This window comes from Phoxinus phoxinus, assembly GCF_949152265.1.
Source record: "Phoxinus phoxinus genome assembly, chromosome: 23".
Taxonomy (NCBI): Eukaryota; Metazoa; Chordata; class Actinopteri; order Cypriniformes; family Leuciscidae; genus Phoxinus; species Phoxinus phoxinus.
The window spans coordinates 11,316,461-11,340,685 of NC_136898.1; the positions used below are offsets into that span (position 1 = coordinate 11,316,461).

Sequence of the window (24,225 nt, forward strand, 5' to 3'; positions counted from 1 at the left end):
TGCACCATCATAGAGCTGTGTGGTAAACTTACATTAAGGACTCCATGGATCTAGGCTTTATAAAGATGGCAATGGGGTAGAGTTGTGCTACTTGTAGTCGTTTTATGGCATTCCCAGACACGTCAAGTATGCAGTGCTTTCCCTAGAAAAGCAATAAAGACTTGCTAAATGATGGGAAGCTGAACAGTAGAGCAAGAACGCATTCAACGACACAAGGACAAGTGTTGGCCTTTAAAATGTCAAGTTAAAAGAAGTTCAGCAAGGAAATGGCCCCTAACAAATCAAGACACTACCAAAGTTCTCACGAGAACTGTACATCTCTGGAACATGTTAAACTAGCTAGGCATCCCAAATTGTAAAATCCACATTAGTAAGCAGACTTCATGGCAAATGTTGTGGATGTAAAACCATAGCAACTACTGACCCTCTCAGCCACATATTTGACAGACTGGACGCTGGTTCCGTACAGATTGTCATTGTACTGTCCAGCCTCGATGAACTTGTGCTCTTGGATGTCTTTCTCCATCTGCTCTCGTGAGTTCACAAAGTGATAATCTCTCCCATCCACTTCATAATCCCGCTTTGATCTGGTAGTATCTGAGATTGGTTTAAAAAAAAAAAATCCAGGCTTTAGTTTTATAATACTTGGGGTACTCAGTTCTACAACACATAAAAATGGGAAGTCATCAACTTTATTATCTATATACACGTTCATGAGAAATACCATAAGCTGTCGGAGTGCAGAGGGCAAATCTACTTTCACAAATACAAAATTATATCTCTAGCTATTGGGGTGACATACTAAGAGATAGAACAGCAGCAGTAAGCTAAGCAGAAATACCCGTAGATCCCACTGACTGGATGAACTGTATACTACAGGGAAAGACTGATGCTGTTACATTTTCTATATCTTGCTATTATATCTTGCTCACTGCAAACTTATAATCTCACTTACCTTCTTGATCAGAACTGTTAGCCGCTTTTTAAAAATTATGAACATAAACAAAAACGGTTAAATAAAAGTCTGAAAAACTGAAAAACAAACATAAATAAAGTGTTCAAGATGAAAAACACGAAAGAGCTCTGTGGCACTCATCAGCAAACTATGAGAATGATATAGGATCTTTATTCTCTTTTGGGTCTGAGATGAAAACCTCCACAATATTGTCAATATTTTGGACAAGCCAACAAAGCTCTTTTCCAAAAACATTATACAACTCAGGAAAATGATAAAACAAATGAAATCTCACAAAGTGTGGGTTACGAAGTGTTACTTTCAAGGTTTGCTCGAAGAACTTTTATTGGGTTTTGTATTTACTTAGACAGACCAATTATAACTTCTGAAAACATCACAATAAAGTGACCTATTTGAAATTTGTTAATCAGCAGACCTTGAAGTAAGTGATTCCATAGTCACAGCACAATGAAATGAGTTTCAGGAACAGCACAGCAATAGTTATGAGCACTGGGGGCAGTAGGGAACACCACGGACTCTTATGGTCAGGTCACTTACCTTACCATCTCATTTTGATGAATCCCACCAGTACCGCTATCAGCACAAAGGCTTAAAAACCCCCAAGACTACTGAATATAATTACAAACTACCTTGGCCAGGTTTTTTTAACCCTCCAGTTGAAATTTATAACGGCACCAGTGAGAATAACACAGTACACTATTGCTCATTTGGGCTCTTTTGAGACCGTGGTTGAGTCAGCCTCTACTGAAGGTTAATTTGTGCATTCTAAAGATGAAAAATGAATAATTAATGAAAGATCCACTAGGAGATTAGTTTATCTGATAATCTAACCACCTGGGCAAGAACCACAAGATCTCTGTAGGGTACTTACGTGGCACACATGACCCAAACTTGTCCGGGAACTCGGAAATGAGGTCATCGTTGACTCTGTCCTTCATGGGCCCCAAAATTATAACTGGTCTCGCGTAATTAACTGTTCAAAGAGATAATACAGAAGAAAAAAAACAAATTTAACATCAATCACGTAATATATTTACACTTATACAGAACTTCATACAGTCCAAGCATGAGAGACAGTGGAGAAGCACTTACTCTCTTGTCTGATGACAGGCTCATACGAGAGGATCAGTTCCTCTTGACTCCCTGGAAACAGAACAGAGAAACATACTCAGTGGGGTGGGCGGTTGTGACGGGACTCAGCTTGCTTTCTGTAGAACGCCAGTGATCGAGACACATTTGATGTGCCCTTCACCAAGGTCTCGCCTCTCAGAGTGCAGCTCGAGTGGATGTGTAAATGAGTTACTAAGCATGTAATGTCATTACGTACTTGTTGACAAGGACATTTGCTTTTAAAAATGAGAAAAATGAAAAACAGTGGCAAAATTGAGTTAGCGCTCATTTGAGAGATTAAAGGGATCGGCAGAAAGGCTTTGGGACGATGATGGACAACAGAAAAGCAATTTAATCACGGATAAGACTGACGTTTCAGACAGTGACAATACTAATTGAATATATAAGTCCAATTATGGAAACGCAGGTCCAATGTGACGCTAGTTTTGAGGTAGTCTGCGCACACAGGGACTTCAAGTTGCCAGAGTAGTTTATTTTTAGCCCTGGGACGAACAGAAGCAGGCTGCCGCAGAAACACAATATGGTTATTATCCATCGATTCAAACCCAGATAGGATGGAGTGTTATTCTGAGCCAGAGCTTAATTTCTCTCATTGGAAGTGGTAACATTAAACTATACAGAATGAATCACACATAAATCAGCTACTGTGTAGTGCTCCACTCTTACCCATAACAATTTAGATGCTGTGGAAAAGCTAGATGGCCTCTATTGTTGTAGCTATTGGCATAAACAGAATGGATTGTGTCTATATAAAGCCATACAAACACAAAGCACACTCTAAAGCTCTGTTCAACAACCTAATGAGCTGCCTACACAGGCAGAATTTGAAGGCATCAAATGTAGACTCACAACACAAAGGCTGTTCTTAAAGGTAGGCGACTTAATTTTGCTTTTAAAATTTGGTAAAAAGGGGATATATCAAATACTATTGCAAGTTGAGTCTCACATGGTTGGTTATGTAGAGTACTAAAAATCAGTCATGGTGGATAGAAGGCAGCTGCCCAGGTAGGCAGGAAAGGAAAGGACGAGTTCTATGCATTAAACAGCAGTCAAGCTAAGAGGACAGCATCTGTGAGGATTTTTAACAAGGTTATGTGGATTTGATCAATGCTGGAGCTTTTGGTGGAGACAGATTATACATCATATTGTAAGACCAGACAGTGGCCTTTGCCCCTCTGCGCCTAATATGGAGCCAGCTATCCACCTTATTTTTAACCTAAGAGCAGGCATGGCCATTTGTAACTTGACAGAGCAAGGCTTCCGGTGGGATCCACTTTCAGTTATTTTTAGCTGTTCAAAACGGCTTGTTATGCTGCTTGTTGTTGCAAACTGCTATTTCTTATTATATTATTTTAATGTTTTTTATCATAATTATAAACCCACTGGTTTGTATCGCAAATAGTTTTATCGTTTACTGCACTTTGTTATTTTTCTAGTTTTATTTTTTTTACTTAGTGGCAAATTAATCTAGTCTCATACAGTAGTTTACTTTCGTGTTGCAAAATAAGGTTGACTTAATAATTATGCTTGTACTAACATCAGATTAATGTGGTGACTTTAGAAAAAACATTGAAAGTAGTCCCTTATGCTCACCATGGCTGCGTTTATTTGATCAAATACAGTACAAACAGTGTAAAAATATTATAATATTATAAAATATGATTACAATTTAAAATGTTTTCTATTTTAATACATTTAAAATGTAATTTATTCCTGTGATGAAAAGCAGAATTTTCAGCATCATTACTCCAGTCTTCAGTTTCACATGATCCTTCAGAACTACTTCTAATATTATGATTTGATGCTCAAGAAACATTTACTATTATTATCAATGTTGAAACCAACTGAGCTGTTAAATATTTTTGTGGAAACTGTGATAAATATTTTTTATAATATTTATTGAATACAATGATGTCTTTATGGTCACATTTAATCAATTTAATGCGTTCCTTGCGAAATAAAAGTATTTCTTTCTTTCTTAAAAAAACCCCAAAACATTCATATAAAAGGGGTGATGAACTGAGAAATCAAATTTTCCTTGAGATTTTGACATATAAGAGGACATCATACAATAAGAATATCCTGAAAGTTTCAGAACTGAAAACTTCCTTGTTAGTTCAATATAAGCTTTTATTGACACCAGGCACAGCGAACGACAGGTTTTACAAAGTGGGGATCTATGATGTCAAAGTGTATCAAACACCGCCTCCGCAGAAGATCATCAACGCCTACTTCAACACTGTCTGTTTAGCCCCGCCCACCGATTTGCGCATTACATGCAATAGCTAAACAAGGCCTACGAGGTGATAATTGCTAAACCGGATCGAGCTACCAAGCAATAAACAACATGCCATTTACGAAATATTGTGTAGTGCAGTGCCTGGTTGTGGAAGAAGACAGTCGCTGCATAAGCTTTCTTCAGATTCCAATATTAGGAATGCGTGGTTAGACTTTATTAAATCAGTAAATCAGTCACAATTTCGACACAGGCTTTGCAAAAAGTCTTTTACGACACTGATCTGCCACCAACGCCACAAACATGTAAGTAACCATGTGTTTATTCTAATGCCTGATCTGTGATCAGTGATTTCTGGTGTGTAATCAAGTTCAAAAAGATTATCTCTTTCAAAATCGTTCAATACTGTTTTTGCATCAGTGACTAAACGATCACCTTCACATCGTTTCTCTTAGTAGGAGGATGAAAATAATCTTATTTATATTGCGATTAAACACAGAAAGCGATCAAAGAACGCCCACTTTCCAAATCGCCCAAGCTGTCAATCACACAGCGTGAGTTTAACTGGACACATGCCAAAACTCATTATGAAATCAATGACGGTGTTATACTGCACAACAAAGCCCTTACTGTATTTACATTGTTATTTGGTGAAAGCATTTGTGAGAGTGCAGAAATTGCGTTGCAATGATAAGATCTTTTCATTCACTCGATCAACAGACTGTCTGTCATCTGCTCAATGCTCATCACTGCAACCTTTCATGCGATGGGATAGATTTAAATATAATGCTTTAAACACTACTTTTCACGATTGGTTAATCTTGATAGCTGTAATAATAAAAAGGTAGTAAAAGCTATTTCATATGCAAGCATGTCAGCCAATCACAGCAGTGGGCGTTTACACTGAAGCCTCACAGCAGACACGCCCCTTAAAACAGAGCATTCAAATCAGAGGCTAAAATCAGGCTTGGAAAAATGCCTTTTATTTCTAAATTATGAAATATTTTAATGTACAAATCATACTAAAATTATAAGGGCACGCCAGGCAACATTATAAAATAATAAAACAATCCAGTTCATGACCCCTTTAATGAAATGTTTGTTGAAATGTAACTCTTAAATGTTTAAACTTAAAATTGCTATGGCTAAAACTGATAACTTTCTAAAATGAAACAAACTGGAAAAGATTATTTCTGACAGCACATATCATTTTTCATCAGCACGTTATCAAGTGAGTCCATTTCCAAAATAAATTAAATAAAAGCCACAAATCCTGTTTACCGGCCAAGGGGAAACAAACAAGTCATATTTCATTATGTTGACGATGGCACTCTATGGCTGTCTAGAGGAGCATCATGGAATATGACAATTATATGGCAAAACCTAATCTGTCCAATGTGACAAGCTCATCCATCCAGGCTCTGAATACACACTCGGTCTGGAAACCTGCCACTCTCAAGATGACTTCAAAACCTGACAGCTAATGTTTTGGAGCTGGACTAAAGTACTATATCTACAACATCCTGACCTAAAGTCATCATGTTACTCAGTAACTTTATTTTAACAGTACGTTCTAGTTTTTAAGAGTCTAGAAGATCATTATCAGGGCCTCGCTATAAACTCTGACAGTCTAAGTTGGTTGTATTGGACAAAATTAGACTTGAGTTTCAAGCATAAAATAAAATTAGACACAGAAGATTAAATTAGGGACCCAGTACCGAGAAAGAGAGACGAACACGTTAAACCCAAAAGAAATATCCTCTATTCTGATCAAGCTGTATTTACTTATACATAAGCTGTGAACAACATTCACTCCCCCTCTTATTATATCTTGGCACAAATACATATTAATTTATTGAGAATAATGCTAAATATTCTGTTTGACTGATGTGGATTTCCTCATTCCCTTAAACCGATATGTGAATAACTGTTTTAGCTAAAAGCTCCTGATGTGAACATAAAACACTGTCAAAAACACAAGACAACATTTGGCACAGCACTGCAGAGACATCATAAAAGACAAAAGACAAAGGACTAAAAAGTAGCCTAGATATCTATGAACAGAACTGCATATTCTGATTTGTTTTGGATCATGTCTGTAAGATAATCAGAATGTATTACTTCTATGTGTCTTTTATTGTAGCATTTTTATTTGACAAACCCACCCTAAACAAGACATACAATCAAAACAAAACTCTTCAATTAACATTTCATCATTTTAGGCGAGAATAAACGTTTTCCAGCTATGCAAGCCTAAACATCAGAGAACAGCACAACAGTCTTGACATACAAACTAAACGAACAACATTTGACAAACTATTCTCACACGTGTTACGTTCATGCAACATTTGAGCTACCACATAAACCTAAGGATGATGATGCAGGAATCCCTGAAACATCAGGACCTGTAGACCAACATACATTAGTATTCTGACATGCAGACAGGCCTGTCGCTGACGTAACAGAAAAGAACAAATCTGAACTGAAATGTTACATGTGTGGTTGGGAGAGGGGTATTGGGTCCATTCCTTAACGCACTTACTCAGTGTCTTTGCTCCGTACCCGTCCTCCCCTATTCCAGAGATGTCCTACAGCGCACAGCCGACCAGGGGGGCGGAGAAAGAGAGAGACGAAGAGAGATGAAAGAATGGGAGACAGAGAGACAGAGGGAGAGAGAGAGACAGTAAGGTTGTTGGTGGGGCGGGGAGAAACGCCAGCAGAAGAAGGAGGGCATGGGCTTCCTGGAGCTACCTACACACACCTAGACCTTTCACCTCACCCCGAGGATGTGTTCGTGTGAGCGTGTGCTGTTTTTATGTACCTACGTGTCAGAGTGCACGTGCGTTTGTGGCTACTTACTTTCCGAGTCGCTGCCGTCTTGCTCGTCGGCGTCCTTGTTCTTGTAGAAAGGGAACTTGCGTGAAAAGATGAAGTTCTTTCTACGTTTTTCACTGAATGACTGTGCGGAGAGAGAGCATGGTGCAAACAGGGGGCTCTAAACGCTGTCACAAACATGCTGACAAAAACAACACAACGACCGGAGCTCGACGTGAGGGACAGCAGCCAGGAAACAACCAGATATCAAATTGTCTCATTCTGTTTTCATGGTCAGGATCATTCATCAAATCAAGTGAGAAATTCACACATTTTAAATAGGGTTTTATTTGTACCAAAGTAATGGCATTATTTTTTTGGCTAGAGCTGAAAGCACTTGGATGGTCCTGAATAGGTGGTCTTTGTTTGTTGTGAAGGCTGATCCAAACCCTGCTGTCCATGACGTCACAGCACCTGAGCTATTCTTAGACAGCTCAAATGTATTCAAATCAAAACATGATCAGTAGAAATGAACATACAACGGAGGTAAACAATGATAAACAAAAGGCCAACTGAAGCTGGTTTAGTGCCATGCAAAGGCAAAGGGGACTTAAAAAAAAAAAAAAACTCCTATTAAAATAGTAAGCATGCAGGACTCCTGACAGGGTGACATGCTGATCAAAGGGGCAATTTGTGCTGCTTGTGTGTAGTATTATGATTTTCTGAAGGTGAATTGTTTTTTAAATGGTTATAAAATGCAGAGAAAAAACATATATGTGCCTGCCCAGTAAACAATTACCGTCTTTCAACGTTGAAATATGGTTGAAAATATGTCGGTCGGCCTTGGACTGGTTTACGACGTGATTTCAACTAAGTAGTTTTGGCCGGACTGTTTGACTACGTGTTTTCAACTGATCATCTAAAATGTTTTCAACTGATAATCTAAGACAGCTAGGATAAGTCTGTTATACATGCTAAAACAACAGAGAAAACAAACTACCAAACCATGTTCATTATTATCTCAAATACATTTAAAGAGTTTTACATATTCCGTCAAAGTTATAAAAAAAATTTAAACGTTGAAAAGTCGGACAAATTTGACGTCTTTTCAATTTTCATTTTCAACCTTCAGTGGACCGTAATTAGACCGTACAAATTACGTCTATTCAACGTCTAATAGACGACTTTTTGCTGGCTGGGTGGGGTGATTCTAAATGTGATTTTTTTTTAAACCTAATTCGGTGAACCTGAGCTCAATATGCTGCCTGATATATATTAACATAATTTTCCTGATTAATCTGTAATGGTGGAACCCATCAAGGATATGTCCACATCATATTTCACCCCAAAATTAAAATAAAAATAAAAAAATCTGTATGACTTAAATTACATCAGGTCTATTTTGGAACCATTACAATTTAAAATGTTATTGAAATGTCAAACTCCAATGTAATGCAATTTTTAATAATGTAATTATGTGATGCAACTCAATAAGACACAAATAAAGAAAAAACAGTAAATATTTACGTATATATTTATGTAACCATAATAGTATATTTTTTTAATTCTCAATTTAATAATGCTTTAATAAAAATAATTGTCAGTGTCATAGAGATTAGGTCATTTCATATGTTAATTGACAACCTATCCAGGGAATAGGATAGCTGAGAGTAAGAGGAGGGGGGGGGGACTTGTGGATCGAGAAGGCAGATACATAGGGAGTGAGACTGTGTCTGTGCCGCATCTGATAAATAAATAAGTTCTTAGCAACAAAGTCGTTGTAAGTGAGACTTATTTGACAGTCAGAATGTAATATGTTAAAGCTGCAGTCGGCAAGTCTGGCAGATTGAGAGGACTTAGCCAAAAAAATTATGTTTACAACTCTCATGCCCCTCCCCCACTACCACCGAGCACCCTCCCATCGAGTTCGCGCCATCACGCTTCGTATAATCCAAAACACCTGTGAACTTCAGGCGTGTGCATGTGATATTATAACATGTGTGAGGGGGGGGATCTGTGGCGTGTGCACAAACTGTGATTGACAGTCAGATCTCACACAGCCCTGCGCTGATTGGACCAGAAGAACCGGGAGCGGTGGATTTTTGCAAAACAAATAACAGGCTCTAGGTGGAGGTAGAAGCGTGTTTTTTTTCTAAAACCGGCTGATTTATGTTTTTTAATGAGAATGATATTTATTACAGCAATAAAATCTGCAGTATTATGTTTAATTATTATGAATAGCAATGGTTCTAAAATAGGTTTCATTTCCTTAATGCAAATACATTTTTTTTAATGATCTGTGGGTGAAATATAACCTAGACATTTCTTAATGAGATTCATACTTAAATGTTTGGTAATAAATATAATTTTAATTGAAATCCTTTTGTGTGTATTTTTGTGGTTTTTACCTATTTTAATGTATCAGTACAGTGTACGAAAGAAACCAATTGTACCCCTGATAGTGATTAAAGGGGATATTCATAACTTCCACCCTACTAATTCTCCCTATTATAAGGCATATAAACACTTCTAATCAATGCATGTTCAATCAACACTGAAATCCTATGAGTCATAAACCTGAAATGATACATACACAACTTGGTGCAACTGAACACAAAGACAAAACCACACGACAAAAATCCTCAAGTAATCCATCAGTGCCAACATCCCCACCCCTCTCCTCATCTTTAAAAGACAGAGGGAGAGGAAAACAAGAAAAAAAAGAAACAAAAGGAAGAAACTGAAATTCGCAGGACTGGCTGTGATGTTGCTATGGATACAAGTGGGAATCATAAGGCTTAAACCCTGACGGCTCTGCGGTTGGGTGCCGAACTAAAAATACATCCTTCAGTTTTATTCATTTACCTCTCTCAAATACACATACATAAGAAATATTTACTACAGATGACCTTACCATACTGATCTCATAAAAGATGAAGTACAGACAACATAATACTGAGGCTGTTTCCGTGAGCGCCTGTTGGGTTGTGCTGCAGTACTGATGCCGAGTGAGCTGTCACACTGCGGCACGAGGACAGTCTCTCACACACACTTCCATTTTGACTGACTGACTCAATAACCCACCAGCACAACTTGAAATGGAAAAGTAAATTGAAGATGACAGGGAACGAAAGAAACTAAACCGGATGGACTGAAGAGAGATGAGTGAAGAGACACGACAGGGGCTGCAGGTGAACCGTGTCTAAACTGTCAATAAATCGCTGGGCCCTTCCTGTTTATACCTGAAAACTGGGGCGAACAGAACTTCGGATGTTGGCACTGACTTGAAGTCAAATAGATTCAGAACACTTACCCCTTTAGAATCGAGGCTACCGGGTTTTGCGTTGAATTTAACCGTCTTCAGACGAGCTCTCTCTTTTCTCTCCACCCTGCCACAGGAATAGAGACATTGAAACACTTATCTAATGTACTTACACTTTTCACAAACATATTGTAACAATTATTAGAAATGTTTACTGAGCACCAAATCAGCAGATATGAATAGAATGATTTCTGATAAAAAGTGATAGTAAAGATTGATATTGTTAGAAAAGATTTATATTTTGAATAAATGCTGTTCTTTTGAACTTTCTATTATTCACTAAATCCTGAAAAAGTATTACAGGTTCCAAAAAAATGCTAATTCTCAGCACGACTGTTTCCAACGTGGATAATAACCGAGTATCAAATCAGCATATTATAATAATTTCTGAAGGATCATGTGACACTGAAGACTGGAGTAATGATGCTGAAAATTCAGCTTTGCCTCAGAGGAATTAAATATATCTTGAAATATTAAAACAAAAATCTGTTATTTAAAAGGGTAGCAATCGTTCACAATATTTCTGTTTTTACGGCTCACGGTCTTGATGAGCGTTAAAACAAATCATTAAATCTAATCTTACCAAATCTAAATGTTTAAACGGTAGTGTACATACTGTACAATCTGAAACAACCAAAAGATTCTAATTTAGTTTTACATGAACATTTTTCACTTGATCTTTCAAACCAAACAGGATTTTGCTGCTGTACCTTGAAGACATTTTGTATGTAACAGATACAAAAATTGATAGGCAAGAATGTGATGCATTAATGTTAACGAATGATCCATTTTTACTGCTTATTATGCACAGTGTATTGAACTCTTTTATATCAGAGAAGAAAGGAAAATTCTTTCTTCCATTGTATGTTCCCTTTAAAGAGCCAACTTAAATATAGGGCAGTAGGGTAACAATTAGAAGTAGGCCTGTCACGTGTTCATTTAGTACAATTAATTATAAAAAACAATGCACTATAAATATTAAATAGAGATATATAATATAATAGCCACAAATCGCAAACAATCTTACGTAGAAAGACAAAAACAACGTAAGATTGTTTGCGATTTGTGGTTATTAAGTCTCTAATGGGACCACAATAAGTTTGGAAGTAATGATGTGGTAATAAATCAGCATTTGCCCCAGGTTTACTCTTTGTTTGTGAAGGAGATTCATCATGAAACTCACCTTCTCTTGCTGGGGATGACACCCATCTCTTCACTGTCCCCTTCTGGCGTCACTCTCCTGGCCTGCCACCACTCATCATCAGATGCATTGATGACATGGAGAATGTCTCCATATCGGAAACTGAGACCCTGACTGGGCAGACCACTATCCTTCGCCCTCTCGTAGTCAAACAGAGCCCTGGAGAGACACACACATAAAGTCAGTTTTACAGACCTGACAAATTTGCGCAACATTTCACATCCATCTGACACTTAAACAGTAACTCAAATCCGGCACTAAAGCAGCAGCGGCTGACTCCTTGGAAAACAGCGTGCATGAAATGTGCAGATACGGCTGTGAGGGGTACAATAAGTGACACGGTAGCACATATCATAGCGGTGTGTGGGTTTGTGTAGAATTATGGTATGATATGATGGATTAAAACAACAGCCGAATGCTCCGTACCATCGACATATAAATCTACAAGCGGCTGCAGTCACTTTTCTTGCCAAGCCTGGAAGGGCTTGCATCATATCATATTACAGCCAACATCATATTATATTCATATTTCTGTGGGGTACAACTAGTGTGGCATTATTCAGTCTGTTTTAAAAATGAAAGTTGAACAAATAATTAATTCAGAAAATTTCTGCCCTTTCTACCCATCACTTCCTGTCCACTTACCAAAATAAACATATGATAAAAAGCATACATAAAATCACAAACATATATACTACCGGTTCAAAGTTTGGGGTCATTATGTAAAAAAAAAAAAAAAAAAAAAAAAAAATTAAGCATCACAACTGTTTTCAACATTGATAATAAAAACATAAATGTTTTTTGAGCACCAAATCAGCATATTAGAATGATTTCTGAAGGATCATGTGACTGAAGACTGGCGTAACGATGCTGGAAATTCAGCTTTGCCATCACAGGGATAAACAATTTTATAAACTGTAATAATATTTGACAGTTTTTACTGTATTTTGATCGAATTAATGCAGTCATGGTGAGCATAAGAGACTTCTTTCAAAATTAAAACATCTTACAGACCCTAAACTTCTGAATGGTAGTGCATTAATATAGAATTTAGGTCTTTCTCAGATGCCACAAACCTTGAAATATATTCATATCAGCTACTTCACAAAACAGAAACCCTCCACTAAGAGAAAAGCACAGATATGTGAAGCCCTTTCAAAGGCGATCACAGTTTACTACGCGCTCCTGCCGTCTGAAGTGGGTGAATCACTGTGCGGCGAAAGAAGAAACCTCTCATTCATCTTTATATGAAGGAGCACTATCTGGAGAGACAAGTTAGCGTTAAAAAAAACATGATTCATGTACTCATCCTTAGAAAGAGACACAAACACAATCCACTCTATTTAAGGAGCAGATTTTACACTGATGATCCAGGCTCAAAGACCAGATAAAAGGAGGGCTGGCAAAAAAAAGAAAGAAAAAAAAAGAGAAGGGAAGCATGTGACCTGGAGTCACCTACTGATCTTTATCTTTTTGTGCTTTCGATTACATTCTCAAAATTCACCTGCGAAAATGCTCCAGGCTGTTTTGCTTATCTCTCTCCAGCAGGGCAGTGTGGATGATCAAGCAATGAAACACAGTGAATGGAAGCACTATAGCTCGAGCACATGTGTACACAAAAGAACAGACAGGCTGTCACAGTGTCCTATAGGCCTGCCCAGCTAAGTACACAATACAAGGGATAACCGCAATAATGGCCATTAAACTTGTTCCTTCAGGTGCATTTAGTCACTGCAAGCCTAGCAGAAATACTTTAATGCAGACCAGCATTCTTATTCAGTTTGGGTCAATGAGAATGAAGGTGAAAACCAAGGAGACATATTGTATGATACCTGGAGAAAATTATGTTAGCATTAGCATTTCTTCCCAACTCCAAATGCTTATAAAAATGTTATTTGTTTCACAAAATTACAGCTACTGAACGGCAATCAATAAAGAATGATACTGATGGTGTAGTTACAGCATCTACCAGCAGGGGGTAACTAAACAAAACCAAACTGAACTTTGACCCCTTGATGAAAATGTAAGCACAATACATACTGTAAAGTGGATGTCCGATAAAAACAAAAAAGGGGCATTTATCCAAGCCATTTTGCCTTTTAGAACACGCTGTTCCTAAATTAAATTCTGCAATGATACCACACGCTAAACAGCGCTACTGCACATTCAGCCATGATAAAAGCTCTCACATAAAAAGAGAGAGACAGAAAAACAAGTAACACTAGTACACTAGCCCCGGTCCTCTCTGTTCACTTCACCTCTCCTTTATACTGCCTTTTGTAAAAATGACAATACATCTGTTTTGGAAGCCTATAATGCAGATGCCACAGATGAGATGTAGACAAAACTGTTATGAAATCAAAAGACGGGCTAATGATGTCACTTCCGCTGGGTGACATTTTCCCTGCAAAATCCAAAGCTGCCAGAGAACATTCTGTTACACTTTATTTTGATGGTACACTTTAGGCATTGTACTAAATATAAGTAACTGTGCAACATGTTATCTAACTCTCATTAGAGTATTATATATTAAATATATCCTTGCTTGAATATAAATAGGTATTATACCTGTGGTTAAAATTATTTATGAAACATTAGATTATATACACTAACATTCTTTACAAGATTTCTTAATGTATTAGAAAGAGTATCTTATGCCTACCAACTAAGGATGCATTTATTTGATTAAAATTACAGTAAACAGTAACACTGAATTATTAAAATATATAATATAATAAGTGTTATTACAATTCAAAATAACTTTTCAGCAGTCAGATGTATATCTAAATGTAAAACTGAACATATTTTAAAGGTCATTCTAAAACTAAATAATAAATAATTTCTAAAGAAACATAAATAATTTCTATGCATCTTGTGCTGTTATCAATAACATCCCAAGGATGAAATCAATGAAAAAGTACACCAGCTACCCATACTGCACTGCTGTGAGCAGATAACTGCATGCCAAAATGGATGGGTTGCACATAAAGTTTGGCACATATGCTACTCTAATGGATGGAACATTTCGGCTCACAGATATAATTTAGTAAGCATACATTATTCCACATCAAACACATTCAGACAATTGATCTGCACTTCCAGCTGTATTTGAACATAAACCGCTCTAAAAGTCATGTGATGTTGCAAATAGGTCCGTTAGAGTCACTAGTTACTGGTGCAACATTATTTCTAAAAGCAAGCAATAATGCACAGTGTAATGGCGGCAAGTCCCCATTACGGATCCATTACAAAAGACAAACTGTAATGAGAGCAACGAAATGATCCGCACTGCACACGGACAAAGTATTATATTCAATGTCCTCGTTAACCCCTGCTTCATTAAAGTATAAAACATAAACACACACACACATTGGAACACATGCCTAGGGAAAAAAGCACATGTTCCCTATCATCGGCCAACAAAGACATTGCGGTTGTTATGGAAACTGCAAGCTACGTACAGTGCAGATAAATAATATTTGTATATGTTTGTATGCTGGCAGGTTCTCAGCCCATTACAGTGAATCCATCCCTCCACGGCATCATTACGGCAATGATGCTTCTCAAGACACTTCCAAAAAAAAACAGCATGTGCTAGTGCGGTCTGCAGACAAAAATTCAAATGTACTGTCACATTACACATACTGAAAAATGCTCGCTGCGGAGCATTATGTGCCCTCACGATAATAAATAGAACAAAATCATGTCTGTGAAGAATTCAGCGGTGAAATGGATTTATAAACTACCTAATGAAAGAACTAAAACATTCTGTATTACCAGAGCCGAGGCTTAGTGCTCATTTATGCTGCTGTTCATGTGGATGATGCTAGAGTTCAAGTCAATGACATTTTAGTATTATTTATATACTATTATATAATTTGTTAATATTTTGAACAAGCTTTTATTTTTCAGTAAAAGCTTTTTATTTTCAGTTTTCATTTTAACTTTAGTTTGTCATTTTGATTTGCGCTGTATTGTCTGTTTTTTTATTTATTATTTCTGTTTACCTTTTTATATTCACACACACACACACACACACACACGCACGCACGCACGCACGCACGCACGCACGCACGCACGCACGCACGCACGCACGCACGCACGCACGCACACACTTTTTATTTGTCATTAGTACTTTAAATATAAATTTTTTTGTTTTTAATCTAATATTTATATTTTATTTGAGATAAAGAAAATTATTTTCGTTTAGTTATCAATAGCTACACTGGTTTGAGTCTGGCTTAGTGCACTGAAATACTGCATGCAAGAGTGCCGAAACTGTTTAGTGAACTGAATTTTTGCCTTGTGATTTATTGTGTGGGTCTTGCAATAGAGCTGCAGGGCTGAATCTCTGTGCAATGGCAAAAAAAAAAGTCCAGGTATGTGTGTAATATTCAGTGCTCAGCAGAAAAGGACACATCCATGGGTGGTGAACCTCGTGGACAGCATTTTTTCACACCAGAAAATGTCTGTAACATAATTTGTTAAGAGTAAGTGCTGCCTCAGTCCTTGTATTTTTTTTTTAGAGTAGTATTTGCTAAGCAGTGAGATAAAAGCTGAAGCCATCAGCATGGCAAAAGGGGGGGAAAAAAGCATTACATCTACAACACACAAACTAGCAGAAAGTGTCAGAGTGCTGGCAAAGGTGCAGATAATGTGGTGCTTTTGCTTGTTACAGAGAAATGTGGTTTAAAAGCCCCCTGAGAGTAAAGTAGAGTGCTATCTGTATGTGTAGATCAGCGGCCTCATGACAATAAGAGCTTGGGCTAGTGGAATAACAGGAGCCTAGCTGACATTTGCAAGAGTGAATTACATACACTGCAGCAACTGGGGATTTTATGTGATAACTACATTTTGACAATTTCTGAAGGAAATGGGAGAGGTGTTTGTTAGTGCAAAAGTCTCCGTCACAATGTTAGGATGGACACTTACTGGTCAAAGTCAAAAGAGTCCAACTTCATGGTGGTTGTCAGGATCTTGCTACTGTATGTGTATGTAGTTTCTAGAGTTCTGAATTGAGCATTTGCAATCTTGGTTTATTAAAAAACAAAAACATACATATTAGGTCGGGACAAGAACCTGGACATACTTTCCTGCTAAACATAAACTGGATAAATAAACTAAAAACAACAACACCACATGAACATAACATCAATATTCATGGTATTATTTGCAGTGTTTTAAAAAATAAATTAATAAAAATCTATATAGCTCTCTCATTGTCGCAGTCCATAGACACAACACAGGCAACTTCTCACTAAATAAATCAAACCACGACAACTTTGCTATTTATATTCTGAAATTGACATCTGCACTGGACAAATCACACACGCACACACGCGCACGCACGCGCACACACACAGGACTTTCTTGCTTAATGAACGGGATGAGCCGATGTATATTTCTTTCTCTGATCACAGAAAGGAAGGGTGTTGTTATGGTTACATGTAAATGCTTCCGCAGAGGGACAGAGAGAACACTTTGCAGAGAAATAAGCAGCACACACACAAATATACACACACAACACATTTCCACGTTAGAGAAATTGTGATGTTGATTCATTGTGACAGAAACACTGAAACATGCTGATTGAGGAAAATCACTCAATAACTGACTCATCTGATCCTAACGGAGTCAGTGTGTGAATGGAATCAGGCATGCATTGCTTTTACATCGCCATGTGCTTTCCATTTATAGTACACAGCCAACAGCGATCACACCTCTGCATTCATCTCAGATGAACTTTAATGCACCTCAATGCTCAGCGAAGGCAAACTGGAAATGATACTTTTGTCATAATTTTCTTTTCCCCTCTACAGACCGAGCAGAGGTTTGTGGAGACTCACATATATCTCCTTCCTTCACTGCAGAATTCTAAAGGCATACAGTATACAAGTATGCATTCAAGTTTTCTTTCCTTCAGATACACTTACATTATATATTAGTCTTTGTACACAATTTTCAATACTATGTCTGACCCTCCAATTTGGAGGCGGTTTACTATTATGTAAATTACTACTGGATGAGCCAAATTGACAAATGTAAATATGGGTGCTTCACAGCAATAGTGTTGTTATTGTTCACTAAAATTGAAACTACAAAAAAATTTTTTTTGGTAATTTAAAAAATAAAAGGTGACACTAAATGAAAATATTCAAACTTAAATGAAAATTATAAATGGAAAACAAAACCCACGAGGGGGCAAAACATAGACTGGACAAGGGTGACTAAACTTGACTAGGACTATACAGATTACAAGACAACAAACAAACAGCAAATACAGAAACAGAACTTTCACTAGACAATAAGCTTGACAAACACTCACTAGGTTTCACAACGTCAAATAATGAACCGGCACAGGACAGCAAACACATGGGGATAATATAGGGAACACTAATGACGAAGACAGGTGAAACTGACTAGACAATAGTCACAAGACGAGGATAACAAGGGGGTGGGGTTACGTAACGAGACAACACAAGCACATGGCCCAAACAGGCCATGTGCTTGCACACAAAACATGGGTCTGTCATGATCCTGCCTCAAGACTAGAGAAAATCAAGGACACGAGGGCAGAATCATGACAATTGCAACTATGTATTCTGATGACAATTATACAGGGAGAGCAGAAACACATAATAACAGATATATAATTAAATACGAATGAACAAAGATTAATAAATAAATAAATATGGCTGAATATGGCTATATGGATAAATCCACTGTCCTAAGGATAGAAGTCCAGGTTTGGACTCCATGTTAGCTGAATCGCACACATTTCCCACCATATACTATGAATGCTCACAGTAAAGTGTGTTAAAAACAACAACACATGAAAAGACCATTGTTTGGTTGCTATTTAAGCCACAATAAATCATTGTGAGTGATTTAATTTATGCAGAAATATATGTTAAATCCAATGTTTCACATATTTTGTCCTGCACATGTATGCTCATGGTTGTAATGCCAATAACTTGATGATAAAAAAGTTAACAAAATCCAGTTTTCCATATGACACCGATAATACGAGCCCTACAGCATTAGTAAAACCACATAGGCCTACTTAAAAAAACAGGTGACTTTAGTGAGCTGATCTGCGCTGCAGTAAATAAATGACTCCTTATAAGGTCTGATTTCCTGTGTCTCAGCTCTTCCCAACATCTGTGTTCTGCGAACACGGCCAGCTCTACGGCCCAAATGACTGGCTCCGGCACAATAGAATTATCCAGCACCCACAGAGGGGGCCTGCGGCATTAGACTGCAGCTGGGAAGGAGATATTGAGCATCTTTTAATGCTGTGGGAGTGGTGCATGCTGTACCTCATGAGGAGAGGAGGTGTGCGTGTATAATTGCTGACAGGAGAGCTATTTATCACAATGGATCTCCACAGGTGCGCTGAAATTTTCCAGCTAACACACAATAACAAAGCCAAATCGGGGATCTACAGCTGCTTGTCGCTACCAGCTAATGAAGAGCTAATCTCTGCTCTGCTGATTGTATTGTGAAACATATCTGGGAGAACCATAGCAGCTGTTTGGCAGACTAGCCAAAGAGTGCTGACGCATGGGACGTTTGGAGTGAACCTGGAGACTGGAATATATCACGCAGGTCTTTTGATTATACTGCTCATCTTCTTAATAATTTCTTGAGCTGAAGTCAGTATTATTGAGGAGGAAACACTAAAATGTTAAGTAGTTTTTATTTATTTTTTATTATAAAATATTAAAATCTAAAAACATCATTAATATTGGACAAACATTATTAAACAATAACTACTGCTACTACTACAATAAGATTAATTTATGAGAATAAAGTCTGCAAATGAGAAATGCATAATGCAGAAATATAGACAAACAAATTCAAGTTAAATTATTCACATCAACATGATATTAAAACGTACCAGTACCCAATTTACTTTTATACTGTAATCACGCGCACGCGCACACACACTTTCCTACTGATTTTAAATATCAATAGCTCTTCCAAATGTCATGTAAAACAGTATGACTTCCTGTGCAGTGAACACATGATCCCCAATCCTGCCGTTTCTAGGATCAGAGCACACACATGAGACTTATGCTACTTTGAGTGTGTGTGTGTATGTAAGAAGAAATGTGGACGCTGATGAATTCTGACTCAACTCACTCAAATATCCCCCTGGTTCACATGCAAACCCCTGAAGTGTGTGTGTCTAACAAATATCTCGCTTCAGGCTAGAAACATGTCTCATCGCCCAGAGAGACCACACTGATGTTCACATCCATCCTACATCAGTCCAACATAACAAGAGTGCCATGGAGAGACAGTTAATGCCACTTTTACATGATCAGGGGGCTGCTGGGATATCAGTATCCAACAGCCATTTGCAACAAAAATATTTTCTTGATCTGTTTCATCTTGTTTTTCTGTAAAAATATGTAATTAGGATAAATAGGATAAAATGTCTTGAGAAGATAAATGGTGTGAGATAATACTTTTTTTCAAAGATAACATCTTGAAATAATTGTAATTAAAATGTTCAATGTTATGTGTTTGGGTATAAATGTTTGCTAGAGATTTTTTACTTTAAAACATGCCAAGAATGCCAATGGGTTAAGGAAAATATGCACTTTTGCTTTTTTTGGATAATTTCCTGAAAAACAAGAGAGAAAAAACATACCAAGAAAATGAATTCTCGCAGTTCTGAGTAAGTGTGTGAGTTTATGTTTAAATAGATAAGGTCTACCTGACATAGAGTGAGCGTTTCTGATTGGTTCTGAGGGATCCGGATCCAGAACTCATGCTGTGGTTCATCATCTGCTCTCGTAAGTCATGAATTTTGGCCTCGAAACGCCCGTATTCTGTAAACACAAACATAACCAAGCAAGCATGAACAGGATGCAAAAATACATTTAAAAAAAAAAAAAAAAAATTAAACCAAACATCAAACTACTGGCAATTCTAAAATCTAGAACAGAACGTGGCACATGCAAACAAACAGTCTCAAACCAAAGAATTAATAAAAGGTTCTCTGGAGGGAAATGCTGTCTTAGTGTCTGAGATAACCGCTTCGATCGATACGAGCAGCTACTGTAGCTGTTCTGTGCTGACTTCTAGCACAAGGTCACACAGTCGATATAGGACAGGTAGAATAAAGAGTAAGAGAGAGAGAGAGAGAGAGAGAGAGAGAGAGAGAGAGAGAGAGAGAGAGAGAGAGAGAGAGAGAGAGAGAGAGAGAGAGAGAGAGAGAGAGAGAGAGAGAGAGCTGGTAATGCTATGTATCTTCTGTGGTGCAAATGTATGATATCCGATAACATCCCACTTCAGTCTCTTTGTTATATGCAGGCTGATACTGAATCTCCACAGATTTCTGCAGAACTGAAACATTCATCATTCTGCAAAGACAATAACCAGCTGACTGTATATTATTCCATATTTATGTACTTTTTTAACATTAACATGTTAAAATTTTAACATTTTAACACAAAGCACAAATAGAAAAGCTATAATAATAAGATCCCACTCATTTTTAAAAATATATGATGATAGATTAAGCACAAATCCTCCTAAAACACTACAGATGATAACACATTTATTTGCTTGAAATAAATGACAATTTCAAACAGCAGGGCTACATTAAACTGATTAAAAGTGACTGTAAAGAAATGTTTAATATTAAAACAATAGTTGTATTTTAAATGATAGCTGTTCTTTTGAAATTGTATTAATTAAAGAATCCCGAAAAATGTGCGCACAAAAATATTAAGCCGCAAAACGGGTTTCAACATTAATAATAATAAGAAATGTTACTTGAGCCCCAAATCACCATATATGAAGGATTTCTGAAGAATCATTTGACAAATGAAGTGACATGAGTGTAAGGCTACTGAAAATTCACCTGTGCCATCGTATAAATGACACTTCAAAATATATTACAAGTTATCTTTACCAATCTTAAATTATAATAATATTTCACAGTATTTTGATAAAATAAATGCATTTTTGGTAAGTATAAGAGACATCAAAAACATGTTAAAAAAATTGATCCGACCACAAACTTTTGAATGGTAGTGCATATAAAATAATGGTACTTTACAACAAGGTAACATGAACTAATAATGAACTGCACTACAGCAAGGCCATTTCAAAATTTACTTACATTTGTTAACATTAGTTAATGCACTGTGAAGTAACACGAAAAAACAATGAACAGCTGTATTTTTTATTAACTAACGTTTACAAAGATGAACAAATACAGTAACAGCTCAAGGTTAGTTCATAGTTAATAGATCACCTAATGTTAACAAATGAAACCTTATTGTAAAGTGTTACCAAAATAATATTTCAGAGAGACGGAATATCTAATTGTTTTTTTTAGGAAGCTTTAAAACACAGATTTGCCCTCCTAACACAGACTGAAGCTCGTTCAGCAGGTAATCTAGTGCAAGGCATGGCAGTTTGTTGAGGGTGCTGCACACCTCAGCCCTGTTTCAGCAGAGAACTACATCTGCTCTAGCGGCTGCTGCTGAGACCAATGCGCGCGCGCACACACACACACACACACACACACACACACACACACACACACACACACACACACACACCATGTGCTGAACCTGAGAACTCAGCAATGCCCCAAAGCCCAGCCTGAACACCATTAGAGCAACCAGACCAGCACTGCAAAGTACCTACTACACCTGAGCAACATGTTACAGCTCATTTGGTTTTAATTTCTGCTTCCTTTTTCATCCAGTCTCTTTCGTTTTATCTTACGTTTTTAACCCATTTAATTGGTCTAAAAATGTCTTATGTAAATAACTAAACTATCCCCACTAATCAAAGGTGATTTGAGCAGCTTCTGATGTTTTAAATGAGCACAAGGGTCTTCAAAGGTTCAGCCGAGGAATACGGCTGTTTTGAGAGCCTGTCTGTCCTTTCAGGAACTCAAAGGTCAAATGACAAGTAAATTCTGTCATTAGTCTGCGGGCTAGCCGAGGAAGATCAAGGGCAATTATGGTGATGATACAATCGGTGGTTTTAAAAAGCAGTTTAAAAAAAAAGACATGCGCTTACTTATTTCCACATTCCCTCCCAATGAAATATACAGGATTTATTCACATTCAAACTCCCACCTTTGGAAACTAAGCTCTACCTCTTTCTCTGATGGCCTCAATAAGACCGAGAATCCTCTTAACAATAAAAATGACACAAAGAGATGCTTCTTCTCCAGAGGAAAAATGCAGAAGGAAAGAGAGAGAAACAGATTAAAGAGTCTCGGAGTGGTGCAAAGCTCAGACGAAGGATAAAGTAGAGAACCCAAAACAATCCCGCAGTGAGGGACGCACTCATCCCGAACAAATCCACTCAAATGAAAAGAGAAAGCTGAGCACACAAACCTTCAGGAGATGTCTTTGGAACACAGTTAGAAATATTAGATTTTTTTTTTATATAAAAAGATTGAAAAAAGTTCATACCTTGAGAACTATTCGCCAGGGAAGTTGTCGCTTTAGGCAGGACAATGGCAAAATATGCACTTGCATGCACGGTTAAAAAAAAATTGCACTTTTCAAAAGTATAACATGCATATAACCTGTCTAAACCCCAAAGACCCCACACAAACACGCTTAACAAACGCACACACACATGTGCTTGCAAGTAAACTCTCACTTAAACTGAACGAAATCAGCAACACAGTGGAGAAACTGAAAAGGTGAGTGGCTGGAAGAGAGGATGGATAAAGGATAAATGAAAGAATGAATGAATGAGAGAATAAAAAGAGAGTCTCACTCTTGAGGATGCTCGCAGACTGCAGCACCGTGAGAGATTGACCGCTCCCTACACACAAGCAAAGACTGCCACTCTACCACCTCCTCTCCCCTCTCTCTCTCTCTCACACACACACACACACTCTCTCCTCCAGATCCATTCCTATTGGCTAGAACTCGAGAGTGGGCGGTGTTGAGTGTCTAAGAGCCCCTCCTCCCCCTGAAGCAGTCCAGATCAAAAGCCATGCTGGATTTTCTCTCTTGATGTCGGCTTTGTGTTTTCAATCTGCAGCGTATTAGCTCGCTTAAAGGTAAACAAGCCACAAATCCAGCAAATATTTCAGCTTTAACTGTCCTTCAAAACGTGCGGATTCCACAAGCATTTGAAAGGAATTTGCGCACATAAGCAGCAGGCTTGTGAAAAGCACATGTGAATGAAGAAATCAAATGATTTTTGGCTGCTGACCGGGGTCAGATGGAAAGGTAATACAGCAGGATACACACTTACAGTACGCAGATGTGAAGGGAGAATTTCACAATTCTTAATTGTTTTCTTAATTATAAATAAAAAAGTCACAAATGAGACAAATAGACACACTACAGTATATGAATGATAGATCTACAAAATTAAATCATTTTAAAATTGAAATATTGTCAAAAAAATATACTACCATTCAAAAGGTTGGGGTGGTGATATCTTTTCTTAAATTATAATTTTATTGAGGAATGATTCAATTGATCAAAAGGGACATTTGAATAATTCCTAAAATAAATGTTTTTGAAAGAAGCCTCTTCTCACCA

The 24,225-nt window shown here is 37.4% G+C and overlaps 1 protein-coding gene across 15 annotated transcripts in view; it reads right to left on the reverse strand.

The window, feature by feature from the left end:
• Positions 1 to 24,225, reverse strand: part of dlg2 (discs, large homolog 2) — a gene marked incomplete at its 5' end in the record, with an annotated part of 218,398 nt that overhangs the window by 3,374 nt on the left and 190,799 nt on the right. For 8 of the 15 annotated variants that reach the window (XM_079600644.1, XM_079600652.1, XM_079600658.1 and 5 more), the window contains 9 exons: positions 33 to 142; positions 425 to 597; positions 956 to 979; positions 1,848 to 1,949; positions 2,069 to 2,119; positions 7,203 to 7,302; positions 10,471 to 10,546; positions 11,663 to 11,839; positions 20,406 to 20,520. In XM_079600644.1, the coding sequence (XP_079456770.1) occupies positions 33 to 142; positions 425 to 597; positions 956 to 979; positions 1,848 to 1,949; positions 2,069 to 2,119; positions 7,203 to 7,302; positions 10,471 to 10,546; positions 11,663 to 11,839; positions 20,406 to 20,520 (928 nt within the window). Of the gene's footprint in view, positions 1 to 32; positions 143 to 424; positions 598 to 955; positions 980 to 1,847; positions 1,950 to 2,068; positions 2,120 to 6,885; positions 6,932 to 7,202; positions 7,303 to 10,470; positions 10,547 to 11,662; positions 11,840 to 20,405; positions 20,521 to 23,446; positions 23,544 to 24,225 lie in introns of those variants that run through there. The other 7 variants (XM_079600647.1, XM_079600650.1, XM_079600645.1 and 4 more) reach the window with 4 other exon arrangements.